This window comes from Nerophis ophidion, linkage group LG07 (assembly GCF_033978795.1).
Source record: "Nerophis ophidion isolate RoL-2023_Sa linkage group LG07, RoL_Noph_v1.0, whole genome shotgun sequence".
NCBI classification, from domain to species: Eukaryota; Metazoa; Chordata; class Actinopteri; order Syngnathiformes; family Syngnathidae; genus Nerophis; species Nerophis ophidion.
The window spans coordinates 19,988,311-20,007,675 of NC_084617.1; the positions used below are offsets into that span (position 1 = coordinate 19,988,311).

Sequence of the window (19,365 nt, forward strand, 5' to 3'; positions counted from 1 at the left end):
TCCTTCTTCCCCACAACGGATCGGTACAACGTCCGCATTACTGAAGACGCCGCACCGATCCGCCTGTCGATCTCACGATCCACTCTTCCCTCACTCGTGAACAAGACACCTAGGTACTTGAACTCCTCCACTTGGGGCAGGGTCTCCTCCCCAACCCGGAGATGGCACTTCACTCTTTTCTGGGCGAGAACCATGGACTCTGATTTGGAGGTGCTGAAATCTCATTCCGGTCGCTTCACACTCGGCTGCTAACCGATCCAGTTAGAGCTGAAGATCCCGGCCAGATGAAGCCATCAGGACTACATCATCTGCAAAAAGCAGAGACCTAATCCCGGTTCCAATATTATAGCATAAATGTATCGTGTTCACAGGTTACATTGACAGAATAAATTAAGTTGATATTCAACATGGGTGCCACATATTAATAAAAAAGTCACTTTTAATGCTTCCAAATGTAGGTTTCAACATGTTGCAGTTCTACGTTTTACCCACTAGATGGCAATGTATCGCAAAAGTGTCTTCAGACAGAACAAAACTTTGACCGTAATGTTTATGAAAGATGTGAAAAGCATTCTTTTCAGCGAGAATCCATCCATCCGTTTTTCTACCGCGTATTCCCTTTGGGATCGCGGGGGGCACTGGCGCCTATGTCAGCTACAATCGAGCGGAAGGCGGTGTACACCCTGGACAAGTCGCCACCTCATCGCAGGGCAACATTCACACACTAGGGCCAAAGGTTGCCTTCAAAAAGCTTCCATCCATCCATTTTCTACCGCTTGTCCCTTTTGGGGTCGGAGGGTGCTGTAGCCTATCTCAGCTGCATTCGGGCAGAAGGCGGGGTACACCCTGGATAAGTCGCCATCTCGCTTGTTGACGTTTATCGCCGACATTGTCTCGGTGTGGAACTAGCGGCCATCTTTGCCCAGCTGAGAGTCTCTGTGAGCCAGGCGGGAGATGGCCTGGGCCAAGTTGTTGAGGGCCTCGATCTTCCTCTCCTCCAGGGCCTTCTGCTGGGCCCACATGTTCAGCTTCCTCTCCTGCAGCTCCATGTATAGCTGCAGGACGTCCTGCGGAGGCCGTGAGGGTGGTGGCGGCGGCGGGCAGGGCGAAGCGGCGGGAGGCGAAGGCAGAATGGGCGTGAACCTCTTGCTCGCCGCGGCCTTTCCCGCCTCGGTCCCGCTCAGCTTGGCCCGGCGCAGGGCGTCCATGTCCTCCCGGTTCTTGCCCAGGACCTGGTGCATCCTCCTGAAGAACTCCCAGTGGACGCTGGCCTCCCCCAGCCTCTTGGCCCTGGCGGCGTTCTTCCTGTAGGTGGTCAGCATGTTCCGCCACTTGAGGTCGCACTCGTAGGACTTGACCCAGACGTCCGCCCCGTCCCTCTCCCTCAGCTGAGCGTTCACCTTCTCCGCCACCGCCTCCCACAGTTTCTTCTTCTTGCACACGGGCTGCTCGAAAGCCTGGTCCATTTCTAGTCGGGTGTTGACCAGGTGCCAGGTGGCCAGCAGGGTCCAAACAAACTCTGAAGGGGCAATAAAAACATGCGATTGGTCGATAAATAGATCGCTCTAATGAACATTTTCACACCCGTTGGCAAAATTTGCACGTTTGTAAGGGATTTCGGTACTTCACTTCGCATATATTAACATGCTAAGGTTTTATGGTAGCATTTTAGCCAGCTTTGTTTCTTTATAAATCATGTTTTTTATATTGGCACCATTATAAAAATGTGCTAAATTCTTATATATTAGCATGCTAACATTTTATGCTAACATTTTAGCCAGTTTTGTTTTTTATAAACCATGTTTTTTTATACTTGGCGCCATCTTAGACGTATGTTAACTTCTATATTAGCATGCTAGCGTTTTATGCAAGCATTTAGCCAGTTTTGTTTCTTTATAAATCATGTTTTTTTATATACTTGGCGCCGTTATAAAAATTTGCTAACTTCTTATATATTAGCATGCTAATGTTTTAAGCTAGCATTTTAGCCAGTTTTGTTTCTTTATAAATCATGTTTTTTGATACTTGGCGCATCATAAAAATGTGCTAACTTCTTATGTATTAGCGTGCTATCGTGTCATGCATGCTTTTGAGCAATTTTTGTTTTTTTAAACCTAAAAATAATGGATTTTGATACTTGGCGCCATCTTAGATGTATGTTAACTTCTCCTATGTTATCATGCTAATGTTTTATACTAGCATTCAAACCAGTTTTGTTTCTTATAAATCGTGTTTTTTTTTTATACATGGCGCCATCTTAGTAGTATGTTAACTTCTATATTAGCATGCCAACGTTTTATGCTAGCATTTAGGCCAGTTTTGTTTCTTTATAAATAATGGTTTTTGATACTTGGCGCCATCATAAAAATGTGCTAACTTCTTATATATTAGCGTGCTATCGTTTCCTGCACGCTTTTGAACAATTTTTGTTTTTTTAAACCTAAAAATAATGGATTTTGATACTTGGCGCCATCTTAGATGTATGTTAACTTCTCCTATGTTAGCATGCTAATGTTTTATACTAGCATTTAAACTAGTTTTGTTTCTGTATAAATCGTGTTTTTTTTATACATGGCACCATCTTAGAAGTATGTTAACTTCTATGTTAGCATGCCAACGTTTTATGCTAGCATTTTAGCCAGTTTTGTTTCTTTATAAATAATGTTTTTTGATACTTGGAGCCGTCATAAAAATGTGCTAACTTCTTATATATTAGCATGCTAATGTTTTATGCAAGCATTTTAGCTAGTTTTTTCTCTTTATAAATAATGTTTTTTGATACTTGGCGCCGTCATAAAAATGTGCTAACTTCTTATGTATTAGCATGCTATCGTTTCATGCACGCTTTTGAGCAATTTTTGTTTTTTTTTTAAATATAAAAATAATGGATTTTTATACTTGGCGCCATCTTAGATGTATGTTAACTTCTCCTATGTTAGCATGCTAATGTTTTATACTAGCATTCAAACTAGTTTTGTTTCTGTATAAATCGTGTTTTTTTTATACATGGCGCCATCTTAGAAGTATGTTAACTTCTATATTAGCATGCCAATGTTTTATGCTAGCATTTTAGCCAGTTTTTTTTCTTTATAAATAATGTTTTTTGATACTTGGCGCCGTCATAAAAATGTGCTAACTTCTTATATATTAGCATGCTATCGTTTCCTGCACGCTTTTGAGCAATTTTTGTTTTTTTAAACCTAAAAATAATGGATTTTGATACTTGGCGCCATCTTAGATGTATGTTAACTTCTCCTTTGTTAGCATGCTAATGTTTAATACTAGCATTTAAACTAGTTTTGTTTCTGTATAAATTGTGTTTTTTTTATACATGGCACCATCTTAGAAGTATGTTAACTTCTATATTAGCATGCCAATGTTTTATGCTAGCATTTTAGCCAGTTTTTTTTCTTTATAAATAATGTTTTTTGATACTTGGCGCCGTCATAAAAATGTGCTAACTTCTTATATATTAGCATGCTATCGTTTCCTGCACGCTTTTGAGCAATTTTTGTTTTTTTAAACCTAAAAATAATGGATTTTGATACTTGGCGCCATCTTAGATGTATGTTAACTTCTCCTTTGTTAGCATGCTAATGTTTTATACTAGCATTTAAACTAGTTTTGTTTCTGTATAAATTGTGTTTTTTTTATACATGGCACCATCTTAGAAGTATGTTAACTTCTATATTAGCATGCCAATGTTTTATGCTAGCATTTTAGCCAGTTTTGTTTCTTTATAAATAATGTTTTTTGATACTTGGAGCCATCATAAAAATGTGCTAACTTCTTATATATTAGCATTCTAATGTTTTATGCTATCATTTTAGCTAGTTTTTTTTCTTTATAAATGTTTTTTGATACTTGGCGCCGTCATAAAAATGTGCTAAGTTCTTATGTATTAGCATGCTATCATTTCATGCACGCTTTTGAGCAATTTTAGTTTTTTTTTAATCTAAAAATAATGGATTTTTATACTTGGCGCCATCTTAGATGTATGTTAACTTCTCCTATGTTAGCATGCTAATGTTTTATACTAGCACTTAAACTAGTTTTGTTTCTGTATAAATCGTGTTTTTCTTTATACATGGCTCTATCTTAGAAGTATGTTCACTTCTATATTAGCATGCCAACGTTTTATGCTAGCATTTTAGCCAGTTTTGTTTCTTTATAAATAATGTTTTTTGATACTTGGCGCCGTCATAAAAATGTGCTAACTTCTTATATATTAGCATGCTATCGTTTCATGCACGCTTTTGAGAAATTTTAGTTTTTTTAAACCTAAAAATAATGGATTTTGATACTTGGCGCCATTTTAGATGTATGTTAACTTCTCCTATGTTAGCATGCTAATGTTTTATACTAGCATTTAAACTAGTTTTGTTTCTGTATAAATCGTGTTTTTTTAATACATGGCGCCATATTAGAAGTATGTTAACTTCTATATTAGCATAACAAAGTTTTATGCTAGCATTTTAGCCAGTTTTGTTTCTTTATAAATAATGTTTTTTGGATACTTGGCCCCGTCATAAAAATGTGCTAACTTCTTATATATTAGCATGCTATTGTTTCATGCACGCTTTTGAGCAATTTTTTTTTAAACCTAAAAATAATGGATACTTGGCGCCATCTTAGATGTATATTAACTTGTCCTATGTTAGCATGCTAATGTTTTATGCTAGCATTTGAACTAGTTTTGTTTCTTTATAAATCGTGTTTTTTGATACTTGGCACCATCTTAGAAGTATGTTAACTTCTCCTATATCAGCATGCTAATGTTTTATGCAAGCATTTTAGCCAGTTTTGTTTCTTTATAAATAATGTTTTTTGGATACTTGAAGCTGTCATAAAAATGTGCTAACTTCTTACATATTAGCATGCTAACGTTTAATGCACGCATTTGAGCAACTTTTGTTTTTCTAAGCTGAAAATAATGGATTTTGATACTTAGCGCCATCAAAAATTATGCTAACTTCTTATATATTAGCATGCTAAGGTGCTGTGCTAGCATTTTAGCTCGTTTCGTTCCTTAAACTTAAAAATCATATTTGTTGATACTTGGCGCCATAAAAGTATGGTAACTTTATCGATATTAGCATGCTAAAGTTGTATGCTAGCATTTTAGCTACTTTTGTTTTTTTTATACCTAAAAATAATGTTTTTTGTTAATTGGCGCCATCATAGAAGTAAGTTAACTTCTTCTATATTACCATGTTAACATTTTATGTAAGCTTTTTACCTTGTTTTGTTCTTTTAACCCTAAAAATCATGGTTTTTAATACTTGGCGTCATCACAGACGTATGCTAACTTCTTCCATATTAGCACGCTAACGTTTTATTCTCCCAGTTTAGCTTGTTTTGTTCCTTTAAATCTAAAAATCATGTTTTTTTAATAGTTGGCGCCATCATAGAAGTAGGGTAATGTTTTATTCTAGCATTTATTAATTTCATTTGTAGGTACCTAAAAATCATGGATTTTGATACTTGGTGCCATCTTGCAAGTATACCCTTTGCTTCCAAGTTGGTTTTAAGCTAGCTTTATAGCTCCAAAAGGATCAGGGCACATATAACTGGCCCATCAACATTTCTGCAGGAATTTTCTAGTTTGTATTTTTGATGTTCATCTGCTTGAGGGTCAGTTAATATTTTGGTCGATAAATGTTCTTTTTATGAAATGAAACTACACTTCCTTCTTTTTCCTCGACAGGCCTGACCACAGTCTTGTCTTTATAAAGCAACTTCCTGTTCCGTTGTTACGATATGAAAAAAATATTCAGTTTTAGGACAATTGAGTGGTTTACTTTTTTGCTATATGTACTACAAATACTAGTACTGTCATTTTTTTTTTTAAATCCGATAAATCACACTTGTGAATTTGGATTCATTGGGTATAATCACAGTGAATGTTTTGCTTACATTATTTAAAAATAACCTAAAAAGGACCTCAGTATTTTGACACAAATGAAATTTCATCGTCAGAATGTCATACAAAAACATTTTAAAAAATATTTTACTTGAAAGTACGTAATTAAAAGTTTTTTCTAAACTCCTTTCTGGGTTTGGCATTGCCTAGATCAGTGGTTCTCAACCTTTTTTCAGTGAAGTACCCCATATGAATTTTTTTTTAATTCAAGTACCCCCTAATCAGAACAAAGCATTTTTGTTTGAAAAACGGAGATAAAGAGGTAAAATACAGCACAATGTCATAAGTTTCAGATGTATTAAATTGTATAACAGTGCAAAATATTGCTCATTTGTAGTGGTCATTGTTTAACTATTTGGGAAAAAAAGATATAAAAATAACTAAAAACTTTTAGAAAAATAAACAAGTTATTCAATTATAAATAAAGATTTCTACACATAGAAGTAATCATCAACTTAAAGTGCACTCTTTGGGGATTGTAATAGAGATCCATCTGGATTCATTAACTTAATTCTAAACATTTCTTCACAAAAAAGAAATCTTTAACATCAATATTAATGGAACATGTCCAGAAAAAATCTAGCTGTCAACACTGAATATTGCATTGTTGTATTTCTTTTCACAGTTTATGAACTTACATTCATATTTCATTTAAGTAAATATACTTATAAATAATTTTTGAATTGTTGCTATTTTTAGAATATTTTTTCAAAATCTCACATACCCCATGGCATACCTTCAAGTACCCCCAGGGGTACGCGTACCCCCATTTGAAAACCACTTACCTAGATCACTGACGTTATAAAAACCCACGCCGCCTTTCGCCGTTAATGTAAATGAGCTCAAAATAAATTACGACACCGGTAATGTAAAAACTAACTAAAAAATCGAAATGAATTTCGGGGATTATTAGGTAAATAGACGTGATTAATGCAATATGTGTTGCAGTTAAGTTAACACGTTATTTGTGACAGCCCTAATAAATACTAGAAAATATAATTATTTATCTCCAACACTAAAAAGTAGGTTTTGTTCTTTAGTTACATTTTTGATATTTCAAAATTAACCCAAAAACTGCACATGTAAACCAATCGTTTTTTGTTTTGTTTTGTATATTTTATTTTGAAAATCAATTACATTGCAAAACAAAGAGTTATTTTTGGTGTCCGAAAGCGATCTAAGAATGTTTTTTTGTATATTTAATAACAAAATAAAAAGTATCAGTTCATGGTCATCATGTACGAGCTGCAGGATACAACGCTTTGAATAGCAACTTCCGGTTGCGGTGTTGGAATATAAAAAAGCGTATAATTTGGTACGGTTTTTAGTTTCTGATGACTAAATATTTTATTTTTAAAGAAAATATAAATCCAAACGTTTTTACATCCCTTTAATGTTATTTCTCACTGAAAGGGAATAATGCCCTATTTTTTTCAAATATATTTTTTTATTTTTCAAAGTAAAAGTCAAATAATCTAATCGTTTTTTGTTTATGAATTCCCATCCATGGAAATAAAATATAACTGAACAAAAGACACACTGATATCGGGATCTGGCCACTTATCTTCATCGATGACTCGACTTTCGCTAAAAGTGTGAAACTACTGACCCGCTTTTGTTTTATCGGCATCTGCACCGGACACTGCCGTTTCCTCTTCCTGTACTCTCGAACCGTCTAGCACGATTGTTTCGACATCCTCCATATTGCTAACTCACAACACAACCATATCGGTGAATGCGCTGGCGTCCAAACGATGTCTCTACCGTGGAATTTAACAACGCCTCGAACGCGGGCTCTCGTATTGGGTAAACGGGTGCTATAACTATGCGACCCACATTGTGGGAAATGTAGTCCATTCCGCTGCGCACGCCGTTGATTGTAATCGTTACTGTATGCCAAATGACTACAACCCCAAAACCCCCGAACCGTATTGTGCCGACATTGCTGATGGGATTGTAGTTCTTCCGACACGATATCGTTCAGGACGAAGCAAATCAGATTGCGGTTAGGACTACAACTCCCAGTATTCACTGCGCCAGCCATCCTCCCGGTTCCCTGCTTCATTCTCCGAGCCGCCCTGTCTTCTTGTTCGGCTAAAGATGGCGTTAGCGGCTAACACAGGCGATTGCTTTTTGTTACACACAAATTATTCGACAAGTGGCGGCACAGCATCGAGCGATCATAGCTTTGCCTCGTCACTTAACATGTGAAAATATGTTACATTTGGCGAACACACGTCAGGTAGCAAGAAAAACGATTGGCTGGCCTTCTGCGCGACGTAGGCCTGTTTTGCGGGGGAGCGGAGCGAAGCGATTGGAACTTCATTTCCCATCAGCCACTGCGGCATCAGGTGGTACAAGATTTTTTCCCATGCCGGGACTTGTAGTTTTATTACCATGTTGAACTTGTAAATACTGTATGAATTAACATTTCACCCGTTTTGTTGATAAAATGACACGTTGATAGAAATGTACCATGTTTGGGGGAATGTTTTTGTAAGTTAAAACAAATGTATAAATACAGAAAAGACTAAGGAACCATGGCTGCGTCGACCCTGCAAGCCGGTTGGAAGCAATCTCCACCATCTTCCAGGGAGGGATCTCCATCGTCGCCTGAATCGTCTTTAAGCTGGTGTCTGGCCCACCTGTCCAAAGCAGCACCGGCCGCCAAACACCCGAGTCACGGCAAAGCAGAGTCAGACGGTGGCAGAGAACTGGACAAGAGGTCCAAATTCTCTCAATGGCGAGCTTTGGTCGCCATCCGGACGCAACACATAAAGGGCGACAAGGCAGGCATCACCAGATTCCGGACTCAGGAAGGTCTGCAACCCTTGTTGGACCTGCTCAGCCACCCAGAATGCTCCAGGAAAACTCTGGACCTAGCGCTCAGTATTCTGGCCAACTGCTGCACTGAATTAGAAACACGTATAGAGGTGAGATTAAATGATTGACATAGTAATTTCATATTTTAAACATTGCGTTTTCTATTGCAGGTTCGTAAGCTTGATGGGATAAATATAGTTGGTGAGTCTTCTTTTCAGACATTTGCATAAAATTGTTGACGTACACATTTCATGGCGTGCGCTGATGACAAATGTCTGTGTGTTCTTAGTGGACATCATGAAGAGGAACGTGGCCCAGGAGACCATCCAGAACAGGGCTGCACGGGCTTTGGGAAATCTGGCAATGGACTCTGAGAGCTCGGCGCTTATCCACTCGGCAGGTAAGACCGCTGGGATTTACCCGCAGACATCATAAATAGTGGGGAGGGGACCCTCGAAAATACTTTATCAGCATCATGCTTCAAACCCCGGTTCAAAAAGCTGTGCACTACAAAACATGCTCAATTTAATGTATTAACAAAAATAATTTTTTGTGTTGTAGGTTAAAGTGTTTTATATATTGTGCTCCTGAGTTAATGTTGCTGATCAATTTGAATTAATTAGTATTTATTAAGTTTATTTGATGATATTTTCTGTATCAAATGGCTTAAGTCGGTTAAAACATGTTTAAAAAAAATTTTTTTATTTCAGGCAAATGGATGCACTTTAAATCATTTTGGTTACAGATTAACAAACATTGTTAATAAAGGTATTGTTGTTGTAAATTGATTGATTTTTTAAAATGCTTTTTAAATGCGGTATAGCTCGGTTGGTAGAGTGGCCGTGCCAGCAACTTGGGGGTTGCAAGTTCGATTCCCACTTCCGCCAACCTAGTCACTGCCGTTGTGTCCTTGGGCAAGACACTTTACCCACCTGCTCCCAGTGCCACCCACACTGGTTTAAATGTAACTTAGATATTGGGTTTCACTATGTAAAGCGTTTTGAGTCACTAGAGAAAAGCGCTATATAAATATAATTCACTTCACACTTCACTAATTAGGATACAATGGTATGCAGAGGTGTACTTATAACAATTTTACGGACAAAGGAGAGGATTTATAATGGGTGCACAAAAAATTGATTCACATTTAATTAAATTTTCAGCGTCAAATGGCTTAAGTCGGTTAAAACATGTCAAATATATATTTTTTTAAATTTCAGGCAAATGGATGCACTTTAAATCATTTTTGTTACTGATTAAAAACAGTGTTAATAAAGGTATTGTTTGTTGTAAATTGATTCATATTTATTTTTTTATTTTTATGCTTTTTTATGCTAATAAGGATACAATGGTATGCAGAGGTGTACTTATAACAATTTTGCAGACAAAGGATAGGATTTATAATGGGTGCACACAAACATTGATTCACATTTAATTACATTTTCAGTATCAGATGGCCTAAGTCGGTTAAAGCAGGTTTAAATAACTAAATATTTATTTTTTTCTTTCACGCAAATTGATGTACTTTAAATTGTTTATGTTACAGATTATAAAGCAGTGTTGATAAAGGTATAGTTTGTTGTAAGTTGATTCCTATTTATTTCTTTTTATGTTTTTTAATGCTTGTAATGCAGAGGTGTACTTATAACAATTTGACAGACAAAGGATAGTATTTATTATGGGTGCACAAAAAAATTGATTCACATCCGAATTGCTATTCTTATAAATCCTGATTCTAAGTCAATTCATAATTTTCAAGAATTGATAAAAAATGTTTTGGTAATAAACATACAAAGTTATGCAGAGGCTTACTTATGACAATCCATCCATCCATCCATCCATCCATCTACTTCCGCTTATCCGAGGTCGGGTCGCGGGGGCAGCAGCCTAAGCAGGGAAGCCCAGTCTTCCCTCTCCCCAGCCACTTCGTCTAGCTCTTCCCGGGGGATCCCGAGGCGTTCCCAGGCCAGCCGGGAGACATAGTCTTCCCAACGTGTCCTGGGTCTTCCCCGTTGCCACCTACCGGTTGGACGTGCCCTAAACACCTCCCTCGGGAGGCGTTCGGGTGGCATCCTGACCAGATGCCCGAACCACCTAATCTGGCTCCTCTCGATGTGGAGGAGCAGCGGCTTTACTTTGAGTTCCTCCCGGATGGCAGAGCTTCTCACCCTATCTCTAAGGGAGAGCCCCGCCACACGGCGGAGGAAACTCATTTCGGCCGCTTGTACCCGTGATCTTATCCTTTCGGTCATAACCCAAAGCTCATGATCATAGGTGAGGATGGGAACGTAGATCGACCGGTAAATTGAGAGCTTTGCCTTCCGGCTCAGCTCCTTCTTCACCACAACGGATCGGTACAACGTCCGCATTACTGAAGACGCCGCACCGATCCGCCTGTCGATCTCACGATCCACTCTTCCCTCACTCGTGAACAAGACTCCTAGGTACTTGAACTCCTCCACTTGGGGCAGGGTCTCCTCCCCAACACGGAGATGGCACTCCACCCTTTTCCGGGCGAGAACCATGGACTCTGACTTGGAGGTGCTGATTCTCATTCCGTCCGCTTCACACTCGGCTGCGAACCGATCCAGTGAGAGCTGAAGATCCCGGCCAGATGAAGCCATCAGGACCACATCATCTGCAAAAAGCAGAGACCTAATCCCGCGGCCAACAAACCGGAACCCCTCAATGCCTTGACTGCGCCTAGAAATTCTGTCCATAAAAGTTATGAACAGAATCGGTGACAAAGGGCAGCCTTGGCGGAGTCCAACCCTCACTGGAAACGTGTCCGTCTTACTGCCACCAATGCGGACCAAGCTCTGGCACTGATCGTACAGGGATCGGACTGCCACAATAAGACAGTCCGATACCCCATACTCTCTGAGCACTCCCCACAGGACTTCCCGAGGGACACGGTCGAATGCCTTCTCCAAGTCCACAAAGCACACTTATAACAATCGTGTAGACAAATGATATTACTCATTATGGGTGCACACAAAATCAATCAATTTACTTCTGAATCACAATTTTTATTCATTCTGATCCTAAATCGATCTAAAGGTTCAAAAACTGAAAATAAAGTGTTTATTTTTTATAAGAATCAATTTTTTAAAAGATGTCTCCATGCAACCCGAAAAAGCTTTTTTAACCTTGTGACCTGTTTTGAAAAAGTCTCGTTGTACATATTATACTAAATAACACATTACAGGAATCGGTTTTAATCGAGAACCGATTTAGAATCGACTCTTTGCCCAGGAATTGGATCAAATTTTTGGGGGGGCGTAAAAGGAAATAATTGAGAAGCACTGGTTTATTGCAACGTGAATCAGACATCAAGTATTAAGAGATATCTGGTGCACTTGATTAAAATGGATTTAATCTTCATGCCCCCCCTCCAGGTGGCGTTCCTCTTCTCCTCCTCTGTGTGTCGCTGTCCTCTGCCCCGTCGTCCCCCCCTGCAGCTTCCCCCAAAGACTCTTGTCCTAAACTGGAGTGCGCTCAGTCGGCCGCCCGCGCTCTCCTCTACCTCTCAGACACGCCCGCAAACCGCCTGGCGCTGCTCACCCAAGGGACCTTATCGGCGCTCGCCCCCCTCGTCGCTCCGGAATACCCTCAAGGTTTGCGCCGGGCGGTCCTCAGGACTCTCCACGAGCTCACACGGGGGTGCAGCATGGAATGTGCCCGGGAGGTATCTCGCTCGGGAGTCCTGGCCCAGCTGGGCGTCATGGCGTCCGGCGAGGCCGGGGCGCCTTTCGAGGAGCTGGCGCTGAAAACCTTGGCCAACGTGTGCTCTCAAGGCTGCTTGCGCCCCCTGGTGGGGTCCCTGGGGGTCATCCCCAGGTTCACCGAGGAGGTGAAGAATGACCAGCTCAAGTCGGGGGTATTCCTCAAGGCGTTGTGCTTGTGCTGCAAGGAGGCGGTCAACCGGGCCAAGGTGAGGGAGAGCGGCGGCCTGGAGGTCCTGATGGGCTTTTTGGCCGCCTATCCGAATCACCCCCTGTCCCGGCTCGCCATCCTGGCCTGCGTGGACTTTGTTTTCGACGAGTCGGCCATGGAGCAGCTGCAGGAGTTGGGGCTGGTCCCCCTGCTGATCGCCCGTCTCGTGGCGCTTACCAGAGGAGAGGAGCCGTCAGCTGACAAGATGGACGTCGGCGCCGACTCTAACTCGTCCCCCGCCGAGCTCCTGACGTCAGCGTGCTTCGAGTCCTACGACTTCCCGCCTCCTGAGGGCTACAAGAAGGAGGAGGGTGGCAAGGAACAAGGTTCATCAAGCTTCTTAAGTCTCAGGTAGGTGAATTAAAGTGCGCTGGTTTGCTCGGATTCGGATTCCTTATTTAAGGTTTTGCGTCCAGGACCTGGCTGCTGTCAGAGGGAATGATCTCCTCTGAAGAGGATTTGCTGGACTCCTCCTACAGCGCAGACGGGGAGTGGACGTCCTCGTCTCCTCAGACCTCCCCGAACCCCGACAGCCTCTCCTCGCTTAAAACCAGCTCGCCTTTCAACGCCGTTACCTCCTCTGCCTCCAAAAAAGAATCTCAGCCCACCTCATTGTCGCCTTGGAAAGTCAGCGACCCTCTTCCTCTGAGTCCACAACCTTTCCAGAACAGCCCCCCCGCCAACACCACACAAACCCACCCGGTCTCTCCATCCAAGTTCTCCTCCCCCCTCAGACGACGACAGCGCCTGCACTCAGCGGTTGCAAAGGTCACCCTGGAGACGCCTCCGACCACGCTCCGCCCACTTGCGCACCCCCACCCCTACCACCCCGAGCCGTGGACGCCCGAGTCGCCCATCCTGCTGCTGCTGTCGCGCTTTTCGCACGCCGCCGACCCGAGCCCGGCCTTGGTCACCTCCAGCGCCGTGTCCAGCCTGCTCCGCTACGTCTCGCAGCACAAAGACCCCAGCAGCCGCTGCTTCCGGCTGCTGTGCCGCCTCAGCTGCAACCCCAACTGCTTGCAGGCGCTGGTCCGCACCGGCTCCGTGGCGCTCATCCACCACCACCTTTGCCAGTTGGAGGGCGGGGCCAAGTGGCAGACGGAGCGAGTGAGCGCCAAAGTGAAACAACTCGGTGAGAACATTATTTCAACTATATGCTTCTCAAAGAGTGGGGACAGCCCCACTTTTTCATTCTTGAATGACACACTAGACTGATACACAAACCTGCAGCTAGGTGGCAGCACTGCTCCAATTAAACAACAGTCTCAACTAAGAAATATTAGCAAGTATACCTACATAACCCTTCAGTTTAATGGTAATGAGAATATAAATCAGTGGTGTTCAAAGTTTGGCCCGCAGGTAATTTTTTAACTTCCCACTGCAGATTCTATAAATATTATTAAAGGAAAAAACTATTAAAAGTGGACTAAAACAGCAAACAGGTGAAATGTAACAAGAAAACATTCAATGTTGACTCTAATAACACAAAGCTGCCATGCAGGCTGTTTTTTTTCTTTAAAACTGTCATTACTCAAAAAATAATAATGAATCAATGTCAATGTTGTTATGAATTATTGATATATTCAAGGCTTCAATTACTTTACACCAAATATTCCATTTCGAAATATTTTTGGGGGAAAATATTACATATTTTATGGGTTTGCCATGTAACAAAGGGCATAAAAAACATTAAAAAAATAATGAAAACATATAATTGACATTTAGATTTAAAGCTGATCTCACGATTTCAGTGTTGAAAGTAAAAAAAAATAAGTGTATGACTAATTTTAAACACTTATGGTCCCCAAAATCTTTTGTGGGATTTTTCTTTAACTGCTTTGCTAAAAAAAAATATGTAATTAATTTTTTACCTATTTAAGGCTCCAATTATTCACAACAAATATTCCACTTTTAAATATTTTGGGGGGAAATATTGCATATTTTTCGTTTTTGCGATTAAATACAGGGTTTCTCTGACAAAAAGGACACAAAACAAATGTTTTTTTAATTTATATTGACAGACAGATCTAAAGTTCTGGATATTTAAGTGTTGAATAATAAAAAAATATAATTTTATGACTGAGACTCTTCTGGGTCTCTGGGCCCAAATTTGAGGGGACCCCTAAAGGTTGAAAAAAAATCTATATGTTGTATTAGTTTTGAAAATATACAAGTCTGCAGCTTGTTGGCATGTCGGTGCTGGTGCCAGCATCTCATAGAGTGGTTTGTACGGATGAATACAAAAAAAAAACCGGAGATGCACTAACTGCAGAATTTCTTCCCTTTTGTTAACCAACTGTTGTTGTCATGTATTAAAACACACAGCATGTAAATGTTATCCTTCCTTTTTGGTGCAGGCGTGACTCTCCTCAATAATCTGCACGTCCAGTGCGAGTCGGGATTCGGGTCGGGGGTCCTTGCTCACGTGATGCTGTCGGGCTCCGAGTCGGACAAAGTCAACTGTGCGCTCTCCCTGCCCTTAATCAGCAGGTCAGTGAGAAGTCCTGTAGAGGATGTCGACAAATGACTGATCCTCGGTCAGTTGAACTGGACCCAAGTGTGGGGATATTAGGGGCCTTTTTGTTTCATATTATTGATCACTCTAAAACCAAACCAATGTAGGTCAAGATATACTTAGCATTTAAAAATAGACTTAAGAAGGTTTCAGATGACCTGGCGAAGATTTACATATTTGAGAGCCAAAATCGGCTTAGTAAAAACCACAATAGAGATTTTGCGTTACCTTTCCCTGTCCTTTGCTCTAAATACATTATAATGGGACTATCTGTGTTTGAGGCTCTGTACAGTAGATGTCAACCTAACTCTTATCATCTCATACACAACTGGTCTGCCAGAGAGTAAGAGAACATAACAGCAGGGATCAGTGTTGCAATCTTGGTGACTTTGTAGCTATTTTTTAGCAAATATCCAGACGCCTCTTGATTGTCTTTTTAAAAAAGCAACTAGCGACAAATGTGATGTTTTTCTCGTCTTTTTGAAGACTTTTGGAGACTCTAACATGAAAACAGGTATCACTCGTCTCAATGAGCAGTTGGTGCTACCGTGCCGCGCCTTCTTACAGTCCTGTCAGGCAGCGCCATGTTACTTGTAACTAAGGCTACAACTATCGTTTATTTTAGTAATCGAGTTATCTATCGATTGTTTGAGTAATCGAATAAAACCAGTGATTGGAAAATTACTTAAAAAAATAATTATAATGACTTATAATTTTTCTAAAATTTATTTAAATTACCAATGGAATTACTCTTTAATAAATGTAATTAATTACTAGGGAAAGTTATTAATGTATACTTAAAAAAAACAAACTTCAAAGGTCTGGCGAATGCAGTTGAGAGATGTTTCATGAGAGCAGTGTTTGTTTGTGTGCCTTTTTAAAAGGCGGTGCTTGTTGCCAAGTGACGTCAGCTAGAGCGCACTCCGTGCAGAATTTTAGCACAGCTGTGTTTGTTAGCTTAGCAGCAGCAGTTTGCTAACAGGACGACCGCTCTGTAGAATCTTTTCACTGGTTTGTGTTAGCGCTAGTTAATAAAGAGATTAAATGTGCTTTGATGTGCTGTCCTATCCTCTTGTCCACAAAGTGGGCATCGTAAGATTGCAAGCTTGTCACTTCAATCTGATTTGTTGTTCACTATTCCCTCGTAGTAGTAGTATGTATGTGTGCGTGTGTTACGTGCTGTTTGCTGTGTGATGTTGCCTCCTTCTTTTTGATATCAAATTCATTTAGGTTTGGTGCTGGTTGTTACTTTAATCAGTAAAAAGCTACTTCTATTGAACTTGTTGTGCTTCTGATGCTGTCTTGTAGACATAAAAACCACATCAAAAATAGCGTGCCACGTTACATCAAACGTATCGGTAACTGCATTGTAAGGTACAGTGGGGCGAAAAAGTATTTAGTCAGCCACCGATTGTGCAAGTTCTCCCACTTAAAATGATGACCGAGGTCTGTAATTTTCATCATAGATACACTTCAACTGTGAGAGACAGAATGTAAAAAAAAATCCAGGAATTCACATTGTAGGAATTTTAAAGAATGTATTTTTGAATTATGGTGGAAAATAAGTATTTGGTCAACCATTCAAAGCTGTCACTGATGGAAGGAGGTTTTGGCTCAAAATCTCACGATACATGGCCCCATTCATTCTTTACTTAACACGGATCAATCGTCCTGTCCCCTTAGCAGAAAAACAGCCCCAAAGCATGATGTTTCCACCTCCATGCTTCACAGTAGGTGTGGTGTTCTTGGGATGCAACTCAGTATTCTTCTTCCTCCAAACACGATGAGTTGAGTTTATACCAAAAAGTTCTATATTGGTTTCATCTGACCACATGACATTCTCCCAATCCTCTGCTGTATAATCCATGTATCCATTTTGGTATAAATTCAACTCGTCGTGTTTGGAGGAAGAAGAATACTGAGTTGCATCCCAGGAACACCGAACCTACTGTGAAGCATGGGGGTGGAAACATCATGCTTTGGGCTGTGTTTCTGCTAAGGGGACAGGACGATTGATCCGTGTTAAGGAAAGAATGAATGGGGCCATGTATCGTGAGATTTTGAGCCAAAACCTCCTTCTATCAGTGAGACCTTTGAATGGTTGACCAAATAATTATTTTCCACCAAAATTTACAAATAAATTATTTAAAATTCTTACAATGTGAATTCCTGGATTTTTTTTTCACATTCTGTCTCTCACAGTTGAAGTGTACCTATGATGAAAATTACAGACCTCTGTCATCATTTTAAGTGGGAGAACTTGCACAATTGGGGGCTGACTAAATACTTTTTTGCCCCACTGTACGTAAAAGTAGTCAATTAAATTACCCGTTACTAGTAAAAGTAACGCTGTTATTACAAACACTGATTATAACGCGTTATAGGTGTAAAAATGTACATGCACGTGTGTCAGGGCCAATTATGTAAATTAGACTGTGATGTCACCTACCCTCATGCTAATTTTGACTTTGTCTAATAGCAACAAGTCCCTTTTGAGGAAACTTCTCCTGGACTCTGGCGGCCTCCTCTTGGCCCTGCAGCCTCTCGGTTGCCACGGCGATGATGCCGAAGACCACCACACTGCCGAATGCGGACGGCTGCTTTCCGCTTACGCCAACGGCGCCTCCTCGCCCCACGCGCTGTACTTCTCTCTCCTGATTGGGTGCTTGTCACCGCTGGTGACCAGCATCAAATCGGAGCCGCCGAAAAGCCAGGCGGCGCGTGAAGCCGACAAAACGATGCCTCCTCCCTCCAAAAAGCCTCGCCGCGCCGACACGTGCCCGTACGGCGCCTCTGACTTTGACCTCATCCTCCTGCTGGACGACGGGACGGAGATCCCGGCCAACAGGGCGGCCGTGGCCGGCCTGAGCAGCCCAGACAGGGTCGACTCTGAGTATTTCAGGGCTCTGCTGACAGGCGGATTCGGGGAAGCGCACGCCGATGCCGGAGAAGCCATCAGCATTAAAGACGTGAGTAAAGGAATGTTGATTCCAGTGCTGCATTACCTACATGGTTGTCGTCTAGCAAAGAACGTAGACACCTCAAGCGATGCGGAGGAAGGACATTGTCAGTTTTTGGACTCATTGGTACTCGAGGGCCTGGCTTCCTGTCAAACGGACACAGAGGAGTTGACCTTCCAGAAGACTCCATTAGGCGAGACAATGGCGGGAGCTTGCAGGTTCTTGGCCACGGAGATGCAGATACAGTTGGAGGAGCTCTGTGTGTCCCGTCTCTTCTCAGACGAGTCTGTGTCGCCCCCATCAGACGACAACGCAGCAGCGCCCCCTGCTGGACTGGACAAAGTCCAGCTGAAGACTACTGAGGAGCACCTGGCTACCAGAACATCTGAGCTGGCCTTGACGTGTGCGGAAGTGCAAATTGACAACCAGTCAGAAAATCCAACAATCGATTCCACTCCCCAAAAAGAAAGTAAAAAACCAACACGACGGAAAATGAGCACAACTCCTAAGAGTTCAAAACCAGGTTGTGTGTCAGAAGAGTCCGGAATAAAAGAGTTAAAAAGTTCAGCCCAGCTCCTCAAGTCCGCAAACCAAGCGGATGGTCCGACCACTTCCGAAAAAGGAGGCAGGAGAGGTAAAGGTGGATGTGCCGCCCTCCTTCCCCAGTTGTACTGGTTCGCTCAGCACTACAACTACCCGGCGCTGCGTCGGGCCTGTCTCACGCTGCTGCTGGGCTCTCCGGGCGGCGGGCGGCGGTTGTTCTTCTCCCCCCGGGAGACGGTGGACTGTCTGCGACGAGCGGCACAACAGGCCGACTGCGAAGACACGCTTAAACAGGATCTACTCGGTCTGGCTGCCGACGCTCTGACTTGAGACCATTGAGTGTCACATCCATTGTAATTCTTGTAATGCATGATGCTTTATTTTGGAAGCCTCCATTATATATTTTTTTACAAATGTATATAAATTACAGCCTGTCTCATCATGTCATAATTATATATTTCCGTTGACTTTTTTTTTTTTTTTAAATCAGATGGGATGTGTCTGTGTTGCTCTGGTTTGAAGTCGTATTGCTGATAGTACTAGGAGTATCAGGGTCACTTGTTATGTACATAGAGATCAAGTGCAATGGCAGCTGTAGATTCCATCTGCCTAATACCATTTGCCATTTGATGCCACTGACATATATAAAGAGTTATGCCACACCA

General features: G+C 41.5%; 2 protein-coding genes across 3 annotated transcripts; one reads left to right on the forward strand and one right to left on the reverse strand.

Annotated features, from left to right (window-relative positions):
- Positions 1 to 421: 421 nt before the first annotated feature.
- si:dkey-66i24.7 (uncharacterized) lies at positions 422 to 7,754 on the reverse strand. The gene is made up of 2 exons (XM_061905566.1): positions 7,533 to 7,754; positions 422 to 1,519 (listed from the first exon to the last, which is right to left on the reverse strand). Exons 1-2 carry the CDS (start codon positions 7,624 to 7,626, stop codon positions 906 to 908), a joined length of 708 nt encoding a protein of 235 aa, XP_061761550.1. The 5' UTR covers positions 7,627 to 7,754; the 3' UTR covers positions 422 to 905.
- Positions 7,550 to 19,365, forward strand: armc5 (armadillo repeat containing 5). 2 transcript variants are annotated; one of them, XM_061905561.1, is made up of 8 exons: positions 7,551 to 8,274; positions 8,448 to 8,856; positions 8,917 to 8,947; positions 9,036 to 9,146; positions 12,145 to 13,033; positions 13,099 to 13,814; positions 15,040 to 15,172; positions 17,677 to 19,365. In XM_061905561.1, exons 2-8 carry the CDS (start codon positions 8,464 to 8,466, stop codon positions 19,028 to 19,030), a joined length of 3,627 nt encoding a protein of 1,208 aa, XP_061761545.1. In that variant the 5' UTR covers positions 7,551 to 8,274; positions 8,448 to 8,463; the 3' UTR covers positions 19,031 to 19,365. The 2 variants fall into 2 exon arrangements, with proteins under 2 accessions (XP_061761546.1, XP_061761545.1); XM_061905562.1 differs by having other exon boundaries at positions 7,550 to 8,856.

Bases quoted from the DNA above. Each gene is read 5' to 3' on its own strand.
- si:dkey-66i24.7 (XM_061905566.1), bottom strand. From the start codon at position 7,626: ATGGAGGATGTCGAAACAATCGTGCTAGACGGTTCGAGAGTACAGGAA. The intron at 1,520-7,532 runs GTCAGTAGTTTC...TTGCCCCTTCAG, and splicing joins TGCCGATAAAACAAAAGCGG to AGTTTGTTTGGACCCTGCTG.
- armc5 (XM_061905562.1), top strand. From the start codon at position 8,464: ATGGCTGCGTCGACCCTGCAAGCCGGTTGGAAGCAATCTCCACCATCT. The intron at 13,034-13,098 runs GTAGGTGAATTA...TTTTGCGTCCAG, and splicing joins TCAAGCTTCTTAAGTCTCAG to GACCTGGCTGCTGTCAGAGG. The intron at 15,173-17,676 runs GTCAGTGAGAAG...TTTGTCTAATAG, and splicing joins TCCCTGCCCTTAATCAGCAG to CAACAAGTCCCTTTTGAGGA.